This window comes from Aethalodelphis obliquidens, unplaced genomic scaffold (genome assembly GCF_003676395.1).
Source record: "Aethalodelphis obliquidens isolate GAN/ISIS:26980383/991018 unplaced genomic scaffold, ASM367639v1 scaffold3, whole genome shotgun sequence".
Classification (NCBI taxonomy): domain Eukaryota; kingdom Metazoa; phylum Chordata; class Mammalia; order Artiodactyla; family Delphinidae; genus Aethalodelphis; species Aethalodelphis obliquidens.
The window spans coordinates 7,277,411-7,298,651 of NW_020837947.1; the positions used below are offsets into that span (position 1 = coordinate 7,277,411).

General features: G+C 40.6%; 1 protein-coding gene across 7 annotated transcripts in view; it reads left to right on the forward strand.

Annotated features, from left to right (window-relative positions):
• Positions 1–526: 526 nt before the first annotated feature.
• PLG (plasminogen) overlaps positions 527–21,241 on the forward strand; it is a 44,181-nt gene continuing 23,466 nt past the window's right edge. For 4 of the 7 annotated variants that reach the window (XM_027079247.1, XM_027079211.1, XM_027079228.1 and 1 more), the window contains exons 1-9: positions 586–634; positions 5,116–5,251; positions 6,517–6,623; positions 10,447–10,561; positions 12,331–12,470; positions 13,738–13,858; positions 15,634–15,752; positions 17,157–17,319; positions 17,996–18,141. In XM_027079247.1, the coding sequence (XP_026935048.1) occupies positions 586–634; positions 5,116–5,251; positions 6,517–6,623; positions 10,447–10,561; positions 12,331–12,470; positions 13,738–13,858; positions 15,634–15,752; positions 17,157–17,319; positions 17,996–18,141 (1,096 nt within the window). Of the gene's footprint in view, positions 635–5,115; positions 5,252–6,516; positions 6,624–10,446; positions 10,562–12,330; positions 12,471–13,737; positions 13,859–15,633; positions 15,753–17,156; positions 17,320–17,995; positions 18,142–19,838; positions 19,845–21,241 lie in introns of all 7 variants that reach the window. The other 3 variants (XM_027079252.1, XM_027079219.1, XM_027079237.1) reach the window with 2 other exon arrangements.

A 21,241-nucleotide genomic window follows, 5' to 3' on the forward strand; every position in this document is an offset into this window, starting at 1 on the left:
TTAATAGTGATGCTCTAGCTTAAGTCTGTAATCTGAGGCCAAATAGATTTTGTCCATTGGCTTCATCCCTTGTGAGCTAAGTGACCTTGGGAAAGTTAAACCTTCTCAGCCTGAGTCACCTCATCTGAAGTGGGGATGATAATAATATTGCCTGTTTGGAAGGTTGGATGAAACTATGCAGAAGGTCTGGCATAGGAAAGTCCTCAGCAAATGTTAGCTATTGTTGTAATTTTTTTTTCACCCAAAAGAAAGAGAGTGAAATAAGAGGGAAGGAAAGAAGAGTAAGTGGGAATGATGATGGGCTGGGGGCAAGGAGGGAAGCAGGAGGCAGTGTGGGGCAGCCGAGGGGGCGGGCAGCCTCCACCGCTTCCCAGCATCTATTGCAGACTCCGCTCTCAAACATTTTGTAAGATCCTCCTGTCAAGGTAATGTTTGAACACTTCAGAGCACAGTGGCAATGGGCCTCCAAGAGAATAATTAACTCCGTGTGATTATCTTGTTTGTGGTGCATTTCCTCTCATGTAAGTCAATAACATCTTGGGATTGGGACACACTGTTTTCCGGACACTGCTGGTCAGTTCCAAAATGGTACATATGGAGGTGGTCCTTCTACTTCTTTTATTTCTGAAATCAGGTAAGACATGGAGATTTTTTCCACTTTAATCAATATATTTTTTTCCTAGCAATGTATTAAAAATAGATCCATGATGGTTTCATGTGCAACATGTTGAATTTAGCTTTTGACTCGTGAGAGTCCCAGGTCATGAATTAAGAATGAGGAAATCTTCAAGAAATGTTTTGTTTCCCTCATGGGAATACTGGAGACAAGTGGGCAGAGAAAATAATGCATGACGTTCTCAGTCTAAAAGATGGAGCCCACGTGATGGTTATTTTAGTTAGAAAAAAAAAATAGCCCATATAGCTAACAACCCCAAAAGCTGTTAGTCTTTGCCTGGTTCTTAGTTTGGTTAACGTAGACCATTTTTGTTAAGGTGTCGTATTTTTCTGACTTTCAAATGTAAACAATGAAATATCTCTGACCATATTCTTTGACCAGTCTGTGGTTGTGTTGACCTGTTCTCTGTTTGTTATGACGTAAGGAAGGTTTTCCATACATATAAGTTTGCTTCTTATGCCTGGAGAAATCACAGGCATCGATCTGCAGGATGATGTCCGTACAATAATTCAACAAATCTCCACTGAGTACCTGAGGTAGGCCGGGCACATTTTTACTCATACATGCATATGTGTGTGTCCTTTACTAAGTCCAGCTTATTTAGCTGATACCATAGGTATTGTAGTAGATTTATACCCATTTTATAGATGAGGAAATCTGTCCTTAGGAAAATCACGTTATTTGCCTATTGACCAAACTCCCAGAAACCAGGACTTTAGCCAGGCCTTTCTGAGAAAGAATCTGATGCTTCTTCCCACTTTTTCAACTTTGCTTAAACTTTTGTTAAAATATTCTAAGCATGTCTTTGTAGTTCTTTTTTTTTTTTTTGACAGCTCTATTGAGATATAATTCACATACTGTACAATTCATCCATTTAAAGCATGCAATCCAAAGGTTTTCAGTATTCAGAGTTATGCACCCATCACAATACCTTTTAGAACATTTTTATTACCCCCCAAATAAACTCCACACCCCTTAGCTGTCACCTCCAACCCCTCTTCTCCCCCCTCCCTAACCTCCATTCCCGCCCAGCCCCTGGCGATCACTAATCTACTTTCTGCCTCTGATTTGCCTGTTTTGGACATTTCTTTTTCTTTTTTTTTTTTTACATCTTTATTGGAGTATAATTGCTTTACAGTGGTGTGTTCGTTTCTGATTTATAACAAAGTGAATCAGTTATACATATACATATGTTCCCATATCTCCTCCCTCCTGCATCTCCCTCCCTCCCACCCTGCCTATCTCACCCCTCCAGGCGGTCACAAAGCACCAAGCTCATTTCCCTGTGCTATGCGGCCTCCCACTCGCTATCTATCTTACGCTTGGTAGTGTATATATGTCCACTGGACATTTCTTATAAGCGGAATCATACATTATGTTAGTTGTTCTTCATATAAACAATGTATAGATACTTGAAATTCAATTTATAAGCAGCCAGATAAAATTTTACGAGCTGTACTTTAAATCAGAGTCGAATGCATTTGAATTTAGTGGCGCCATCTAAAGAAATATCAAAGAAGAAACAGCAGAAAGTTGCATACAGAGGTCTTCATGGGAAATGTTTGTGGGGAGTGGCGCAGGGGTGCACACTCTATTTTATTATTATTTTATTTTTTATTTTTTTGGGCACACTTTATTTTAGTCTATGGGAAGCGGGACCTGGAACTCTGGATACAGTGGGACACACCCAAATGTTAGAACAGACTTCTCTGAGGCAGGATTAACATACGTCTTCACCAACCTAGGGGAAAAAAGACTTGCATAAGCTCTTTTTGAAAGGAAGGCATTTGCTCTGTCTTTCCGTGGAAGTGTTTCGTCTTTCCAGTGCACTGAAATGACCAGGGAGAGGAACAAAAATCTCCTTTTACAGCTGTTCTCAGTGACAGGCGGAAACGCAGTTTGCATTTCACAAACCACAAAGCCTTTTCTTTCAAACACACAAGCACGGGTGTACATATACACACTACCATGATTTTAAAAAAATACAAACCCACATTATTAATAAAATATACTTGTTTTGGTATCAATATACATCTACATTCAGCATAGAATATAAAAATACTTTTGTTACTAAAAAAGTTTGTCTAATATTTCTTGGTCAATAAATAAAGTGTATTACACCACATTGTCACATGTTCCCTGGAATTAAAGAAATAAATTATTGGGGGAAAACTTTTCAAAGTAAAAAGAATAGAATTTATTCTCTTTTGGGATATTTCTTTGGTGTATCAGCTCCTAAGGTGGGTCTCAGCAGCTATATGCTATGAAACATACTAACATAACATAATTAAAGGGTGATAAAAATGGAAATTTTCTTGTTTTGATATCATTTACACCCCGGCCTCCTCTACTTTCTAAGAACTCTTCAAAAGATCTAATTTCAGTCTTTATAGGATATACTTTATAGAGTTCTTGTGTTTGTTTTTAAAGTCACATCCTGATCTATAGAATTTACCAAAGCACAACTCTTCCTGGAAATGAGAGCACCAATTGGGAAAAAAATACAGGATGACGACATGGGTATGGGTCTAAAATATCTATTTCTCTATAATCTCTTGACACATGTATCAAGTGCTTTTTTGGTGTATTAAACAACATCAGTCAACTTCCTATTCAAGGATGGAACCATCCATCCTTCCAGTTTGGAGAATCTCAGGTCGAGGAAGGAAGAGCAGAGGCAGGGAGAGGGCGGGCTCTGCAAACAGCTTTGTCTTAATCTAGGAAAGTGCATCACACCCTTGTGGCGTGTGTGTTTTCAGGTGTTAAGGGATGGCCCTTCTGAGAATGAGGATGTGACCCTTTATGACCCTTCCTACTAGATAATTTTCATCAGTATCCAAACATGCTCTAGAATGTCTCATCTTCAAAAATTCCTGAGAGGACCTAGAGCTGATCACACTAAGTAAGTCAGACAGGGACAAATATCCTATGATATACCTTATATGTGGAATCTAAAAAAATGATACAAATGAACTTATTTACAAAACAGAAATAGACTTAAAGACATAGAAAACAAACTTCTGGTTACCAAAGGGGAAAGAGGGGGGAGGGATAAATTAGGAGGTTGGGAGTAACAAATACACACTACTATATATAAAATAGATAACCAACAAGGACCTACTGTATAGCACAGGGAACTCTACTCAACATCTTGTAATAACCTATAATGGAAGAGAATCTAAAAAAGAATATATATGTATAATTGAATCACTTTGCTCTACACCTGAAAGTAACACAACAGTGTAAATCAACTATATTTCAATAAAAATTTTTTTTAAATTTCTGAGATTTCATATGGCCTCTAGGAAATGCTCCTTTCACAGCCAGATTTCTGCAAAGACTTGTCTTCCCTGCTGTTCCCACCGCCTCTCTTGATCGCTCTTCAACACGCTCACCCTGGCTTCGATCTCCACCCCTCCCCTCAAAGTGGTCAAAGTTGCCAGGTTGCCTAATCCCATTTAGGCAAACTTTAGGAAACTTTGCTGTCTCCATGAAATTAACCTCTTTTAGCCCCTCACCCTATGGAAACGGCTGGTGTTCCATCCCAAAAGGGTAGAGGCTGAGTCTCCAGGCTTGGAGTAGAGCTGCCACAGCTGTCTCAGGCGCCACGTGTCTCAGGAGTACTCTTTGTAGCCTTGCGGTGGGAACATGGCTGAGGCACCCCTGGCCACCCTCTGCAGTAGCAAGGGGGCAGAGCGACCTTCAAACAGACTCTTTGCCTCAGATTTTATGTCCGAGGAAAATCAAGGCCATTGTTTGTCCCAGGCTCTGCTGCTGTTTCCTCAGAAATGCCAGAAAGCTGTCATCATCTTGGCAAAAATGATTTCTCTTTAATAAATAGTGAGGTGTCACTCTAGTAAGTCCAGTATAAAAATGACCATGTATGGTGGTCAAGATTTAGTCCAGCTCTTATTTATTCTCGACATCATCAACTCACCAAGGTTTTTGTATCTTGTGGCGGAGCCATTCAGAGTGTGCTTATCCCATCAGTTTAAGCGACAGTGCCACAACTAAAGTTTGCACTGTAGGAAATCGAATAGTGGCCTCCAGTTTCTACTTATACCCAAGGATGGACAAATCAACATCAAAAGTTGCCCTTGGTTGTCTCTTACTGTTCCATCATGATATGCAATTACTAGCAAACAGATCAAATTTTTTCTTATTTAACGTTTCATACCCATTAACGTAGTAACACGGAAGTTGATAAATAGTTCCAATCTATTAACCTAACAATCCAGTTGATCTTTTAACATAGTGCCATCTATTCATGGAACTGTTTTCCTAATTAAACATTTTTATTCACAGCCGCCCATTCTGCTTCCAATGGAGCAGCCAGTTTTACTTCGTTGATGGAAAGCGAATAGTTTACAAATTCATGAGAATGAAACAATGGTGGTGATGCATTTACCAGTTGTGCCACTTTTATCTTCCAATTGTAGGTCTCGGAGACCCGCTGGATGACTATGTAAATACCCAGGGAGCTTCCCTGTTTAGTCTGACGCGGAAGCAGCTGGTGACAGGAAGCATAGACGAATGTGCAACAAACTGTGAGGAGGAAAAAGATTTCATTTGCAGGTATTTTCTTGGTCACTGCGCCTACGCAGAAATCCTGCTGCTTGAGACGCTATTATGTTGATCACGAGAAATTTGCTCAGGGATTTATCAGCGAAAATAGGATTTAAGAGGAAAGAGGAATTTCATGGGATTGGAGTTTGGAATCTGTATTTGCTCTCTGTACCTGAAACCATACGGTTTCTTGTTAATTAGTGACCCCTTTAGAAAAATGCCCCCAAAGGAAGTTATTTATTTTTACACATGACATCGGCCGCTATTGTTCTGAGCTCTAGTTTCTAACATTATCGTCAATAAATATTTATTGAGAATCATGTGACTAGAAGTGTCCTAGACCCTAAGGAGCCGCAAAGCATTGATACAGTGATCGGTACATGGGGATATATATATATATATATATATCAGTATATATGATAGATTTTTGTGTAGATACAAAAGCCAGTGCTTGCCCTTTTGAATTTATGGTGTAGTCACAGAAACTGGATAAAATATAAAAATTTTAAAAAAAAACAGCCAATGCGAGACATTGATAAGTGACGTAATCAATACGTGCTCTATGAAGATTCAGAGGAAACAACAATCCTAAGAGTTGAGATGACCAGGGAAGGCCTGGGGAGGAGGTGGGAACTGAGCTGGGCTTTGAAGGGTGAGATCTTGGTAAATACTGACCATGCGGGAGGGATACTAGGCAGAGGGCAGCGCGGCTGGGCACCTGTGAGAGGGACGATGAAAGGACCAAGTCAGCTGAAGCAAAGGTTCACACAGGAGATGGGGCAGGAAAGGAAGCCATGGACGGCTTTGATGCCAGACTCAGCACCCATACAGGACTGAGGTACAGTGCAGGGAGGTGTGAGGGGAAGGGAGTAGAATGCAGAGACATGGTCAAGGGGAAGTTACAGGAGTCCACGTGGGCCCTCTCAGGAGTGGGTTTAAAGCACTCAGTTGCTTCTTTCCAGCACAAAGCAAATATTCTGGTACTTCATTAAGAAAACTAGTGAAGAAAGAATAAAGCAGTTGAAACAGAGGGGGAAAAAAGCGCGAAAATTTGCAGGGGGAGAAAGTAAAGTTAGAAGAAAACAAGAGTAGCTACCATGTTGCTGCATCCTTTGACGATACTTCCTCGGTACAGTGCCAGGTTGAATTGGAAGTAACAAATTCTGAGCTCCTTGATTCACCAAGAGAGTTATCGTTAGTCTCTTCCTTATGAATAAACCTTTGCTTTCCTTAAATAAAGGAAAAGAGTTGTGTTTTCTGGTTCTCTTCTGCAGGGCATTCCAGTATCACAGTAAAGAACAACAATGTGTGATAATGGCTGAAAACAGCAAGTTTTCCCCAGTCCTTAGGATGAGGGATGTCGTTTTATTTGAGAAGAGAAGTACGTACAACGTTTTCTTCCTTCTCCCCATTCCCCTCCCCCTTCCCTCCCCCAGCCCGTTTAATGTCTGTAATTTATCAGACCAGCGAATGGAGGCGCTATGGCGTAGTGAAATTGAATTTGGAGTCAGAAGATTTGGCCACTAACCCACTACGTCAACCTGTACATATGACTTTACCTTTTAAGTTTCATTTCTCTTGGTTTAAAAACGAAGGGATTGGATTTACAAAATCACTTCCACCTCTATGACCCTGAAAATAAGATACTGAAGATTTTATTTTATTTTTAAGGAGAAGAGGGAGAGTCGACAAGTTTCTTATGATCTTGGTGTTTTGTTCTGCAGGGACCACAGTCCTTGGTCTGAAACCTGGAGAAATAGCAAAACTGAGGTGTTTTCAATCTGCAGTAACATTTAAATAGAGAAAATATCCTTATTTTTACTCTTACATGTTCCACTTTTTTTCAGGCATGGTCTGTATTTCCCTTAGACTCTGGAATGGTGTCTTTTGAAAATGTGCAGAAGTTGCAGTTCCTTTTCCATAGTTTCCTTGAAAACTCTAGATCTTTCATTGTCTAGGATCACGGGTGGCCTAGACTCCTACGAAAGTTGCATGTCTTCTAAGATGTGTAAAAGTTCATTAAGTCTGTACGAAGATTTAAGTGAATAATGATGCTTTCAAAACTATTTCCTATTCTCTGTTGCTGGCGAGGTAGTAAGACTATTTTGATAACAATTTTGCTCTCCAAATATTCTGTATCAGAGGTGTTGAACTCAACCAGAAACATCCTATCTCACTGATTCTTGACAATGGCTTACAACATTCTAGTTTCCCCACAAAACTCTAAATAAGATTTTGAGAAGTGTTTTTTTAGGTTAGGATTCTATCTACACATTGGTTCATCTTCTTAGGTTTAATTACCTGTGCGTCTGCTATACACACTTCCAGCCCACTGTTTAGCTCTAATCCTTGAGTCTAAAGTGCAGATTAAATCTGAAGTTTATCCGTTGACGTTACTAGTTCTTACAATCCCACTGTTCGTCAGATTTTTAAAAAGGCTGGTGGGATACTCTCTGCAAAATGCTAACGTTTAAACATGCCCTTTGTAAATTGTTAACCAGAGGATCATGGGGGTGACCTCTAGGCTTAGTTTGGATAGTTGAAGAGTTGCCTGTTTTCAAGGTGATGGAAAGGAGCAAAAGGTTATATAAACTCTGGCGGGTACATACAAATAAAAGAGAGGTCAAAAGTCAGTCATTTTTTGGTGCTTGTTTCTTTACTGTGGAATATTGACCCACTGTTAAATTACCTGCCAGGGTTTTTCTGGGAATGGTCAGTGTCAAATTAGTTACATCTCTACTTTTGCCGCCATGGCCACTGCTGCCCCTTGGGTCTGAGCCGCCATCATCACTGGCTGTACCACCGCAGCGGCTGGTCTGTAACTTCCCTGCTTCAAACCTTTAGTGCCCTAGAAGACAATCGAAATACTCACCAATTGCTGCAGGGCCCTGTATTATTTAAGCCTACCTCATGTGCGGGGCTTACATCTGCCCCCGCTCCAGCAGGGCAAGCACACACCTCTTCACCCTGGACCCTCCTCTGTTCTTCCAGCTCCTTCTCATCTCCCAGATTTCAGCTCAAGCATCACCTCCTTTGAAAAGTCTCCCCTGACCCTTGGCCTCCAAAGTACCTTGAGTTTACCTTTTTGATAAGTGTAATATATCTACTATAATAATATATCTCAATGAAGATATATCTGTCATCTTTATATAGAGCGTTGGGTTTAAAGCAGTAGCTGCTGTAGGTGTGTTAGAAGTCCTTTCCCCAGATAATTGATTGATTAATTTAAAAACTTGGCTAAAGTGGGGAATCGTAAAAGATGACACAAATATACCTTAAATATTTTATATTTTCACCGAAAACAGAAGCTTACATTGGCACCTTTTGATGTAAAGCAGAGGCTTTTTTTCTCTGAACCTGGGGCCACCAACAGGAGTTATCTGGTACATTTCTTGCATAAACCGCACTCTAGTGACTTGTCTATGATAATTAGTGTCCTTCTCTTCAAACTCATATCAACTATATGAATGGATTGCTCTCAGTGGATATGATGACAATTTTTAAAACTATTCAACTCGAGTCCTGCTACCTGCAGGACAGGCCAATAAGTCAAGAGATGATTTGCTGGGACAAAGAATAGAGACTTTATTCAGAAAGCCAGCCAACTAAGAAGATGGTGGACTAGTGTCCCAAAGAACCATCTTCCCTGATTAGAATTCAGGCTTCTTTTATACTAAAAGGGGAGGGGCTGAGGTTGGTTGCTGCAGACTTCTTGGTGTAGGAATCCTTTGCTCTTGCAGCTGGCCACATAAGTCCCGTCACAATGTTCCTATAAACCTCCAACGAGATAAGTGTTATTCTCTGTTCTGCAACCTTTGGTCTCTATATGAATGGGAAAGTGTTCTACCTTTAGAGGTCAGAGCCTTGAGAATGGGCTATCCTATGTATTTCAGGTTATAGGCAACATTCTTAACTTGTAGCAAAAGCAACAGAATACAAAAGTGAAAGACACAGATCCAATATGGAATCAGATTTGTTCTTCCCTACTACACCACGGGTTCCATTTCTCTTTTTTTTGCCTGTTCCATCCACACTACTCTTTCCTGCTGAGAGTTTGTAATGGAACAAGAGGCAACAAAGCATTGTGCAGAGATGCGTGTTGACCTTATTCCAGCCTTACAGATTTGTTGCAGGGATTATGATGAATAAATGTAAGGAAGCTGGCACTGAGCCCTGCACTTGGCACGTACTCAATCAACAATAGCTATTGTTTGGGATTGACATATGTACACTCACATGTATAAAATAGATAACTAATAAGAACCTGCTGTATAAAAAGATAAATAAAATAAAATTCAAAAAAAAATACTATTCAACTCTTTCAAATCCTTGAAACCATTCAACTTAATTTTTTTAAAAAGCTCCATTTTTCCCCCCATTCATTTCTCAGTTTAGATCATCTGTAATCAAATAGAGCTGTATAAAAAGTTTTGGAAATAAAAGCAACTGATTCTTGGTAAGCATATAACCAAACTGGTAGGAACACAGTGGGTGGGCACACCCGAAAGTGGCCTGCCAGCCGCAGATGCCCACCCTGCCACAAGTGGGCCACAGGTGGGCACCTGGCAGCGTGTTTAAAGGCAGGATGGGGCCCACTGGGCAACCGGTGCGTTGGTTAAGTGGAGGCTGGTTGCGAACATCTTCTGTAAACATTGAAAGTAGACCACAGTCATATCACCTGTTTGACACTTTTTTCATATTTAAAATACTACTGGGACCTTCCAAAAGTAGAAGTGGCTTGGATCTCTTTCAACCTCTGAAAACCTGCTGCCCACCTTGTGAAGAAGCCCCCATCCCCTTTCCCATCCACTTTCTCATGATGCTATTTATTTTCTCTGTTACATGTGTCACCACAAGGTTGTCTATTTCACAATCTGTGTTCTTGATTACTTTCTGTAACCGGCCCCCATGACTCCACTGGAATGTAAGCTCCACGAGGGCAGGGCCTGTGCGGTTCCTACTCTTGGTGTTTCCAGCATCCCCAGCACCCAGCATCTGCCCGGCACAGGGAGGGGCGGTAGTTTTGAGTAAAGGAAGCAATGCCCCACGTGGCTTAGTTAACTGTAACTCTTAGACGTAAAAGACTGTCTTTTTAGATAGCGGGCAATGGCGTCCTTTCTCTCAATGTGTTCAAGTAGTGCAGGGCTTCTTCATGATTCTTCTTGTTGTGAAGGGGTTTGACCACTGTTTGGACTTCCTTACAGTGTACCTTTCAGAGTGCAAGACTGGAACTGGGAAGAATTACAGGGGGACCATGGCCAAAACAAAGAGTGGTGTCGCCTGTCAAAAATGGAGTGACAATTCTCCACACGTACCCAAGTAAGACTTTCTCTTTCGTCTCCGTGTTCACCTCTTATACTCAGAGTGATTCCATTATTTCTGACTCAAACCAGATCATGTGACTAGCAGATATGGGGAGAAACTTCTTGATGCTGGGGCAGAACCGTTCGATTATTTATGGAATAAAAGCAGACAATGGCTGCTTTCCATTCATTCTTGCATATATGCTTTTCTGGAAGACTGAGAACAATACAAAAGAACTATAAAACCATGAATTCTAGGCTGAATCTGAGAAAAGACCAAAGATGACTATGCTTAGAAGTGAATTAGTCTAAATCAAATATACCATGTGTTCACCTCAACATTGTGAAAAACAGATTATCTTGCAACTTGCCTATTATTTATTTTAGTGTCATCCTTTTGGGGCTTTGCCCAATATGGTATTAGGTGGATTAAGTTCTCATTAACAATGCTTATCAAGTGGGAATTTAGTGTCTATGACCCTTCCCCCTCACCTACCCAAACAAATTGCCTTTATGCATCCCTATGAGATGGGCAGGTCTCATATTTCCAGCACATTAAGGCTTATTGAGGTTAAAATAATTAAACCAAATGGCCAAATCATGGAATGTCAAGGGCCTTAGAGATAATATAGGCCGTCTTTACCCCAGCAGATGAGGAAACTGAGATCCTGGGAGGACCAAATCTACCAAACACAGGTACATAGAAGAACCAGAAACAAGAGCTACCATTTCAGATTTCAAGTCTTAGGTTTTTGGGTTTTTTTGTTTGTTTTTTTTTTAATTTTTGGCTGCATCGGGTCTTAGTCAAGGCACGCGGGATCCTTGTTGAGGCTTGCGGGATCTTTCATTGAGGTGCACGGGCTTCTCTCTGGTTGTGGCATGTGGGTTTTTTCTCTTCTCTAGTTGTGGCGTGCAGGCTCCAGGGCTCTGTAGTTGTGGCGCACAGGCTTATTTGCCCCACAGCATGTGGGATCTTAGTTCCCTAACCAGGGATCGAACCTGCATCCACTGCATTGCAAGGCAGATTCTTTACCACTGGATCACCAGGGGAGTCCCAAGTCTTAGGTTTTTAATCTAATTTCTTAGGTTTTTAATCTAATTTCTTATCGCTATATAGCAACTCATCTCTGAAAATGAGCTTCACTCCATCCTCCCAGTCTCCCATTAATTCTGGATGCATCTCAGAGAGGATGTAGAATTTGGCATCAGACAGATCTGACTTTAAACCCTTGAGATACTACTTATGAACTGCTCAAGCTTAGGCAAGATTTGATTTGTTTCACATGATCAGTTTTCTCATCTGTAAAACGGGGATAATAACACCTTCCTGAGAGGGATTTTTATTAAGACTACATTAGAGAATGCATAGAGAAATTTTAGTGTAATACCTCGTGCAGAGTTCACACAGATAAAAGGGTGTTAACTTCTATTACTTTTACAGAGAGAAGGGCAACTGACAAAAGCAGGTGTTAGGAATGCATCGTGAAATTGGCAGGCTTTTGAGGGCTTTGTATTTCTACTGTGCATAAAGACACTTTGGCTCTACTTCCAGGACTTGGCTGTCCACATAGTAATAATAGTAATATTAGCTACTCTACTGAAGCAGGCTATCAGCAGAGATACTGAGAATTGGGTGACACGAACGCTCTAGCACATAGCCGAAATGCATTTGGATGACACCACCTCGAATCACAGACGGGAAAGAGAGGGTGTCTTATCCTGCCTTGCTGATGACATGCTGATCTTAAAAATATAGTCAAAGTGGTTCTTTTTCATCCTCCACAGCTTTTCACCTGAAAAGTATCCTTTAGCGGGATTGGATGAGAACTACTGCAGGAACCCAGACAATGATAAGAAGGGACCTTGGTGTTACACCACAGATCCAGGCACGAGATTTGACTACTGCGACATTCCTCAATGTGAAGGTCAGGGATGGCTCTAGAAAATGCTTTCCTATCTGCCCTTCGTCTGTGGAGTAATTTGCTGTAAATCAATGTTCTACAGGGATATTAATAATCAATCAGTGCTGTGTTTGACAGAATCAAGTAACACATGACCTCTTGGAAAGGCCCAATTTTGCACACTTTCCATGATTGATCTAAATTATTTTTATTAAAATGTACTTCAACAGGGACTAATATAAAACTAGATATAAACTCTAGATGCAAACTTCTTATGCTTAAAGCTCTGACACAGTATAAAGCCCAAAACATATTTGCAATTAAATCATTAAAATAAAACCACAAAATCAATACAATTCAAATACCCAATATTAATTTAACACGGTAGACTTTGTTGTTTCATTGAAACCAAGCAATGAACCAGTTTTTAAGTCAGGATTCTATTGTTTTAATGGACCAATCAATTTAATAGTGCACCTCAAAAGTCAATGCTAAAGATTTAAAACATCCTATTGAAAGATGTTCGTTTCACATTTCCTGCTCTATTTATTGGTGCAATGGGGGAATGAACAAGGGTGAGATATGTGTAACCACATGGATAGTGTATGTACCACGTGAAGCCTCACTTCCCCATCACTTTTTCTATTCCAACCATGGGGATCCTTTACCTGTACACTCTGTTATGCGGTCATTCGGCCCTTCACTGACATGAGAGCATCATTTTTGCATCAAGTCTGCTTCTGTTTTCCTTATTACCCCATTGTTCCCACGTGAGGTCATGAACACGAGCAGAAACCCTAGCACTAAAATCCTGAAAGGGTGCTGGCTTATTTGGCAGTTATCTACACGACCAGAATAATTTCATAGAAATTTTTAAAGACCGCTATTGGAATGGGGACCCCAAATATCAAAAAATTCTAGTAGAGAACTTACAGACTCCTGAGATTATGTTCAACCGCTCCCCCACCCCCTTCCCACCCACCAAGGACCACACATCCCACTTTGAAGACATGGCATTATGGAGTTTCTGGATTTGGTCAAGACTATAATAGTTGAGAAGGTATTAACCGAAATATACTAATTTTCCCATTTGAAAAAGAGAATGACGCTATAGATTTTATTAGAAAATTAAGCCTTTGTTGCCAGTTTTGTTGCCAAGTGATTGTGGGAAAAGTACCTCGAACAAGCGGCAAAGGTATTAGACATTTCTAGTGGAATTCTAGTTTTTACTCCGTTTCGCTTCGTCCATTTCAGTGTCTTTCTTCCTTTCCTTCTTGTCCGTTCTGCCCAGATGAATGTATGCATTGCAGTGGAGAAAACTACGAGGGCAAAATTTCCAAGACCGTGTCTGGACTTGATTGCCAGGCGTGGGACTCTCAGAGCCCCCATGCTCATGGGTACATTCCTGCCAAGTAAGTCTCAACGGGGGTGGAATTAGATGTTTATGACTCTGCAGCGTTATGGGTAATTTAATGTTATTTAGGTATTTTAGCATTCCTCAAAAAGTGAACATACCTGATGTTTTTGAATTTCAAAGTTTGAATCTTCCCACATGACTGCAAATGAAGGATACATTCCTACTACTCGAAATGTGGTCCATGGTAGAGTGATATCATCTGAGAGTTTGTTAGAAATGCAGAATCTCAGACCCACTGAATCTGAATTTGCCTTATAACCAGATTCCCGGCTAATTCGTAGGCGCATTAAAATTTAAGAGGGGCTTCCCTGGTAGCGCAGTGGTTAAGAGTCCGCCTGCCGATGCAGGGGACATGGGTTCGTGCCCTGGTCCGGGAAGATCCCACATGCCGCGGAGCGGCTGGGCCCGTGAGCCATGGCCGCTGAGCCTGCGCGTCCAGAGCCTGTGCTCCGCAACGGGAGAGGCCACGACAGTGAGAGGCCCGCATACCGCAAAAAAAAAAAAAATTTAAGAAAAACAGATACATCTCACTTGTGTATTTTCCAAATATTTCCCTCTTCTCTTTCTTCCTTTCCTTTTCCTTCATAGTGATGAGAGTCAAGGTTTCCTAGCCTATGATCTGTGGATGGGCTTTAGGGCTTTGTGAACCCCTCAACATTTTATGTGTATTTATATCAGTACATTTTTCTGGGGTTGAGGATTCCTAACTTTCACTAGCTTCTCAAAGGGGATCATGAATCTGTAATAGAAATAAGAGTCTCTGATCTAGAAAGTAATGATTAGTTCTACAGTACAATGGTCTACATCTTCTAATTAATTGTACTTAATTGTACGCATTAATTGTACTTAAAACACCTCCCTCTCTGTAGCTGCTTCGGTCTTTCTCTTCTTTCTAGGACTACTATAGGATTATAACGGGGCTTATAAAAACTTATAGGCAAAGAGACTAAGTCATATATTTCAGTGTAGAAAACAGCTCCACTGAATTTCTGTACCTTCTATTCCAAATAGCTATCTTAAAACACAGCTGTTTGCATTTTCGTTTCCCTATTGTATTCCAAAGAAGAAATACAGTAAAGCCTCAAGGCTCAGAATTGGGGAAATTTACTTTCAGGAAAGCAATCCTGCAAGAGAATTGCTTAAGCCACTGCTGGTTGCTCTGTCCACCCTGACTAAGCATTTGCGGTCTCAGGAAGGGACGTGAAATGAGCCCAGAGGGGCACGAGGCGTGGCGTGCATCTCGCAGCCTCAGTCACGGGGTCCCTGTGGTTGAGGGGACTCTCTGGCCTGCACACGGGAGCATAGCTTATCCGCCTCAGTTTCTATAAGCTTAAAGGCTAGCAGGACCAGAACCGGGTAGATCAGGAGGACAATTCCCTTAAACTATGAAGACACCAACTTCTCAGCTGTACTGTTTACTAGATGACTATCTCTAGCCAGTAAGTACTTTGTGTTTTAAAAATTGCTATTATTTGCAGCTGAATAATTGGAGTTGGCTTACGTCGGTTTTACAGATGGCCAAAATGATAAAGTTGATCCCATTCTATGATTTTTGCACATGTAGACTGTTAGAAAAACAATCCTTAGAATACTCGGCTAATCTTTCTTCTGAGATTGTCGTCACATTGAGGATAACCTTCACCCAGTCACCTCCTTGGCTGCCTCGCTGTGCCTAGCACACAGCAGGTGCTCAATATTTGCTCATTTGAAATGATTCTCATCTGTGGATGTAAATGTTCAGTGCTGTTAAAATCTTTCTTGCACATTCAGATTTCCAAACAAGAATCTGAAGATGAATTACTGTCGTAACCCTGATGGGGAGCCCCGCCCATGGTGTTTCACCACCGATCCCAGCAAACGCTGGGAATTCTGTGACATCCCGAGATGTAGTAAGTATGCTCATACCCAGTCCTCAGGTATCTTCACCTGTCCCTCTCTTGGTAACAAGAGTGCTGTGCCTGAGTGCCATGCCTGAAAATTGCCCTATAAATTCCGTGGGATGTGATTACTCTTTTAGAACAATTTATTGGTTACTATAGGTAATTGATCAGAGTATCTAGTTACTATGGGGTTTTTTTGGTCCCGTAACATAGACTTCTGCCTTTTTTGAGTACAGATGAATGTAGGCTTTTGGGAGCCATCTCTGACCCTTATGGTTCTCTAGCGCTAAAGGCAAATCAGACCCATGCCTTCTGGTACATGGATTTCATTATCAACCAGAGTTCTTTTTAATTGTAAGCAAAGAGGTGTCTCTGGATGTCCAGTTTTTCAGCATGTTCAGCTTGGGAGGGAGCAAGAGGAGAAGAGAGGTCGGGAGAGAAGATGAAATGGTAGACCTCGCAGGAATGAGTTGGAGAAAACAATTTTATAATATTTTCCTTCTATGAGAATTTGAAACAAGGCACTGAACAAGGGCATCTGAGACCGTTAAGAAGGACTTAGCAGGCCGTGAGGGCCGGCTTCCTGTTCTTCGCTCTGAAGGTCACCCTTCGGGACGCTGAGGTGCCTCGGTACCCTCCTTCCTGACGAGCAGCAGTTTCTCTTTCTGTCATCTTCTTTTTTTCTTGAGACTTTTTTTTTTTAATTGAAGTATAGTTGATTTACAATATTGTGTTAGTTTTGGGTGTACAGCAAAGTGATTTGGTTATATATATATTATATATATATATATACATATATATATATTCTTTTTCACCCGATTCTTTTCCATTATAGTTTATTACAAGATATTGAATATAGTTCCATGTGCTATACAGTAAATTTTTATTTACCTGTTTTATATATGGCAGTGTGTCTTAAGAATTTCTTGACTTCTCACTGCATACCCTTTTCCTTGGAGACACTATTTTCTTTCTTCCCACGGACTCTGTTGTTTGGCTTTGTGGAATATTGGGGGTCATCCAGTTATGTTTACTTAATGAATACTTTATTTTTCATAAAGGAAGTTGGATTGTTGGTACACATGCAGATTTGGGGTGGGATGTGACACAGGTTGATCCTTACCTTGTGTGATGAGCTGAGAATATAGAGAAAACAGAATATAGAAAGCAGCATCTATTCCAAGGGTCTTGTCCCTGGAGGAGTTCCTCATGAGATGGTCTTGGAAACATCGATTCTACCACATCAACTTCTTCTGAAAAATGATAAAAAATTTTCACATGCCAATATCTGGGAGGATGAGTGGAAAAGAAGACAGGCTGACGCTCCCTGCATCCATCCATTCCCCCATAATATCCATCTGTGAATCCCTTACTTAAAAAACATTCATTTGTCATGTATTTTTCCCATTTAAGCAACACCGCCACCATCCTCTGGGCCAACATATCAGTGTCTGAAGGGAAGAGGTGAAAACTATAGAGGGACAGTGGCTGTCACCGTATCTGGGCACACCTGTCAACGCTGGGGTGAGCAGACACCCCACAAGCACAACAGGACCCCAGAAAACTTTCCCTGTAGGTAAGTCTGCTCCGGTCTCTTCCCGGGCAGCTGGATGGAAAGTGAAATCCCATTGACTTTGCCTTGGAGTCAGTGACAATAGAAACCTAGGCTTACAGCATTTGGGAATGAAAACTGTCCAAGTCACATGCAAGGGAAGTGAAATTTAGCGCTGATTCTCCTAGAACACTGGTTCTCAAAATGTGGTTTCCCAGGCCAGCGGCAGCAGCATTATCAGGAAATTTGTTAGAAATGCAAATTCTTGGACCCTATCGTAGATCTACTAAATCAGTAACCTCGAAGTGGGTTTCAGCAACATTTTGACGTTTGTACTAAACGTACAGTAAGGCTTGAGAACATTCTAGGGCTATGCTATACGCTTTTGGAGGCAAAGCAGTGTAGAAAATACCCATTGTGTTTCCAGCATAGAGCACAGTGCCCAAAGCCGTGGGAAAAGACCTATTTTGCTCCATTAGACATAGCCCAGGAATATATCTCAATCATTCACCCAAGAGAAGCATCTGTGCCATAATTCTCTGGAATCCTGCTCTGCTTAAGTTCCCACCCATTATCCAGTTTGTATAATTCTAGAGAATTAGCTGGATACATAGCCAGCATCACTATTAACAAGCATGTGTGCACTTTGTTATATCTTTAGCCTTTTTGGAAAACAAACTCACAGTCGCTTCTTTTTCAGAAATTTGGAAGAAAACTATTGTCGTAACCCTGATGGAGAAACAGGTCCATGGTGCTATACAACCAACAGTGAAGTGAGGTGGGAATACTGCACGATACCATCCTGTGAGCCCTCTCCATTATCCACGGAACGTTTGGATGCCCCAGGTAAGCAAGGGCCATGAGAGCTTCCTGAGAGCTCCAATGCACTCTGTATTTTTCTACTCCAGTAGTAGCACAATATGCAGTAGCTCTGTTTACGGTTTCATTGTGTTGTGGTCAGAGAACACGCCTTATGATTTCATTTATTTTCAATGTGTTGAGGCTTGTTTTGTGGTTCAGAATGAGGTCCTCTTGGTGACTGTTTCACATGCAGAATCTGGCTTCTGCTATTGTTGGGTAGAGTGTTCTACAAAAGCCAATTAGGTCAAGTTGGTTAGTATTGTGTAGCTCTTCTGAATCCTTACTAATTTTCTGTCTCCTGTTCTATTGCTTACTGAGAAATGAATGCTGACATTTCCAGCTTCAGCTGTTCGTTTCAGTTTTGTGTTTGCTTTATATATTCTGGAGCTCTTTGTCAGGCACAGACACACTTAGGATTGTTGTCTTTTTGAAGAAATGACCCCTTTATCATTATGTAATATCTCTCCTTATCTCTAGAAATAGTCCTTGTTCTAAAGTCTACTTTTGCTGAAATGAATACAGCCATAAGAGCTCTATTTTTACTAGCATTTGGATGATATATCTTTTTTTTTTTTTTTTTGCGGTACGCGGGCCTCTCACTGTTGTGGCCTCTCCCGTTGCGGAGCACAGGCTCCAGACACGCACGCTCAGCAGCCATGGCTCATGGGCCCAGCTGCTCCGTGGCATGTGGGATCTTCCTGGACTGGGGCACGAACCCGCGTCCCCCAAATCGGCAGGCGGACTCTCAACCACTGCGCCACCAGGGAAGCCCGATATAACTTTTTTTTTCCTCAGTCTTTTAATTGAGATGTTTAGACTGTTTGCATTTAATGTAATTGTTAACCTGGTTGGATTTAAATCTACCATCAAATTAGTTATTTCTACTTGTCCTATGTGAATTTTGTTCCTTTTTTCATCTTTCTCTGCCTTTGCATTAATTGAGTATTTTGTATTGCCTCATTACCACTGATTTTAGTATTTTTTAATGTTTACAATATACATCATTAACTTATCATATTCCACCTACGAATAATATTATTTTACTTGATGTATAATGTAAGAACCTTACAACATTGTACTATTTCCTCCCTCCCGAAATATTGTGCTATTGTTCTCAAAGAGTTTACTTCTATTATGTTAGAAATCTCACAATAAATTGATACTATTTTTGCCCTGAACAGTCATGTTTTAAAGCAATTATAAATTTAAAAAATCTTTTATATTTACTTTCATTTATTTATTTCTACCATTTCTGCTGTGCTTCATTTCTTTTTGTTTCCATCTGATGTCGTGTTCTTCCTGTAAAAAACTTAACCTTTACCATTTCTTGTAATACAAGTCTGTTGATGATGAAGTCTTTCAGCATTTGTACGTCAGAAAGAGTCTTTATATTGCCTTCAACTTAAAAAAATAATTTTTGTTGGGTATAGAATTCTGGGTGGACAATTGTTTTCCCCTTTTACCACTTTAAAGATGTTACTCTATTATCTTCTGTTCTGAGTAGTTTCTGATGGAAATCTTATCTGTGTTCCTCTGTATCTAATATTTCTTTTTTCTCTGGTTGCCTTTAAGATTTTCTCTCATCTTCAGTTTTCAGCAGTTGATTACGGTGTATCTAAGTCAGTCTGTTTGTTTTTTTACTTATTTATTTATGGTATTTATCCTGCTTGAAGTTCTCTGAGCTTCTGGTGTTTGCTGATTGTTGGTTTTCATTAGTTTTGTAAAATTCTCAGCCATTACTGCTCAAATATTTCTTTTCCCTGCTCTCTCTCTCTCTCTCTCTCTCTCTCTCTCTCTCTCTCTCTCTCTCTCTCTCTCTCTGTTTTCCTGTTTGGGACTTCAATCACCCAAATATTAGACCATTTCATATTGCCTCATACCTCTTATATGCTTGTTCTACTTTTTTCCCCCACTGTTTTTTTCTCTTTCTCTTTGTATGTCAGTTTAATATTTATCAATCTATTTTCAAGTTCACTGATACTTTCCTCAGTTGTGTTTAATCTCTTGATCAGTCCATTGAAGGAATTTTTCATCTCTGATAACATGGTTTTTATTTCTAGTGTTTGCATTTTCTTCTTCTTTTTTTTTTTTTAAAAAAAGAGTTTCCACCTCTGCTGAAATTCTTCACCTATCCATGCATATTGTAGTATGGTACTACAAGATCCTTCAACATATTAATCACAGTTACCTTATAATCTCAATCAGATAGTCTCCACACCTCTGTGTGGCTCTGAGTCATCACTGAGTCTGGCACTGTTGATTGTTTATCACTCAACAGTGGCTTAATTTTTCCTTTTTTTTTGGTGTGTCTTGTAATTTTTAATCAAATGCTGGATATATATGTAGAGGAACAATAACTCTTGAAGCAAATATTATTTACACTTTGAAATGGGCACCCTTCTTCTTTTATCAGTATGTTATGTGGATAATTGAATTGATACAATTAACAGATAAGAGGAATTTGAGTTTCCTTGTTGCTGCTTTTACCTTAAGTGAACCACAGGTTTCAAATCCCTGCAGTGATGGGGTGCAATCACTTTGTGCTTGGAGTAGGGTCTGGGGTGCTGAAGAGTCTTCTCAGTATTCCTAATCCCTTCTCAATTGCTAGCAATCACTGCATGCCTGCACCACAGACGTGGGTCATGCCACACTTCTAACCTGACCCTTGTGATAGACTACTGTTTCTTGTTACTCACTGCTAAGATTTTGGTGGAGGTAGGCGTTCTCTATCTTCCTGGTTTACCCTCAGCCTTAGATAGACTCTGTGCACCTGGGCTTTGAAGGTAACGTTTTTCAGTATTCTTGCCCCTTCTTCCCATGGAGCTAAACTCTAACTTGTATGTGGGGTGAGTCTTGGGTGGAAGAGTAGCAGACTTCTGTTTTGTGTTGGTGAAGTATCCTGGCACAAGAGAATTTTCTGCCCCTCCTCCAGGGTAATAAGATTTTCGTCCTACACCTCCCCAAGAGGCAGTGGATCTTTGCCTTGGTCCTGGGTGCAGGACCATTTCCTGCCCCACTCCCCAGCAGCTTGAGGTTTTGGCTTTGTATAAGCAAAGAGTCTTGGGGAATGCACAAGGTTTTCATG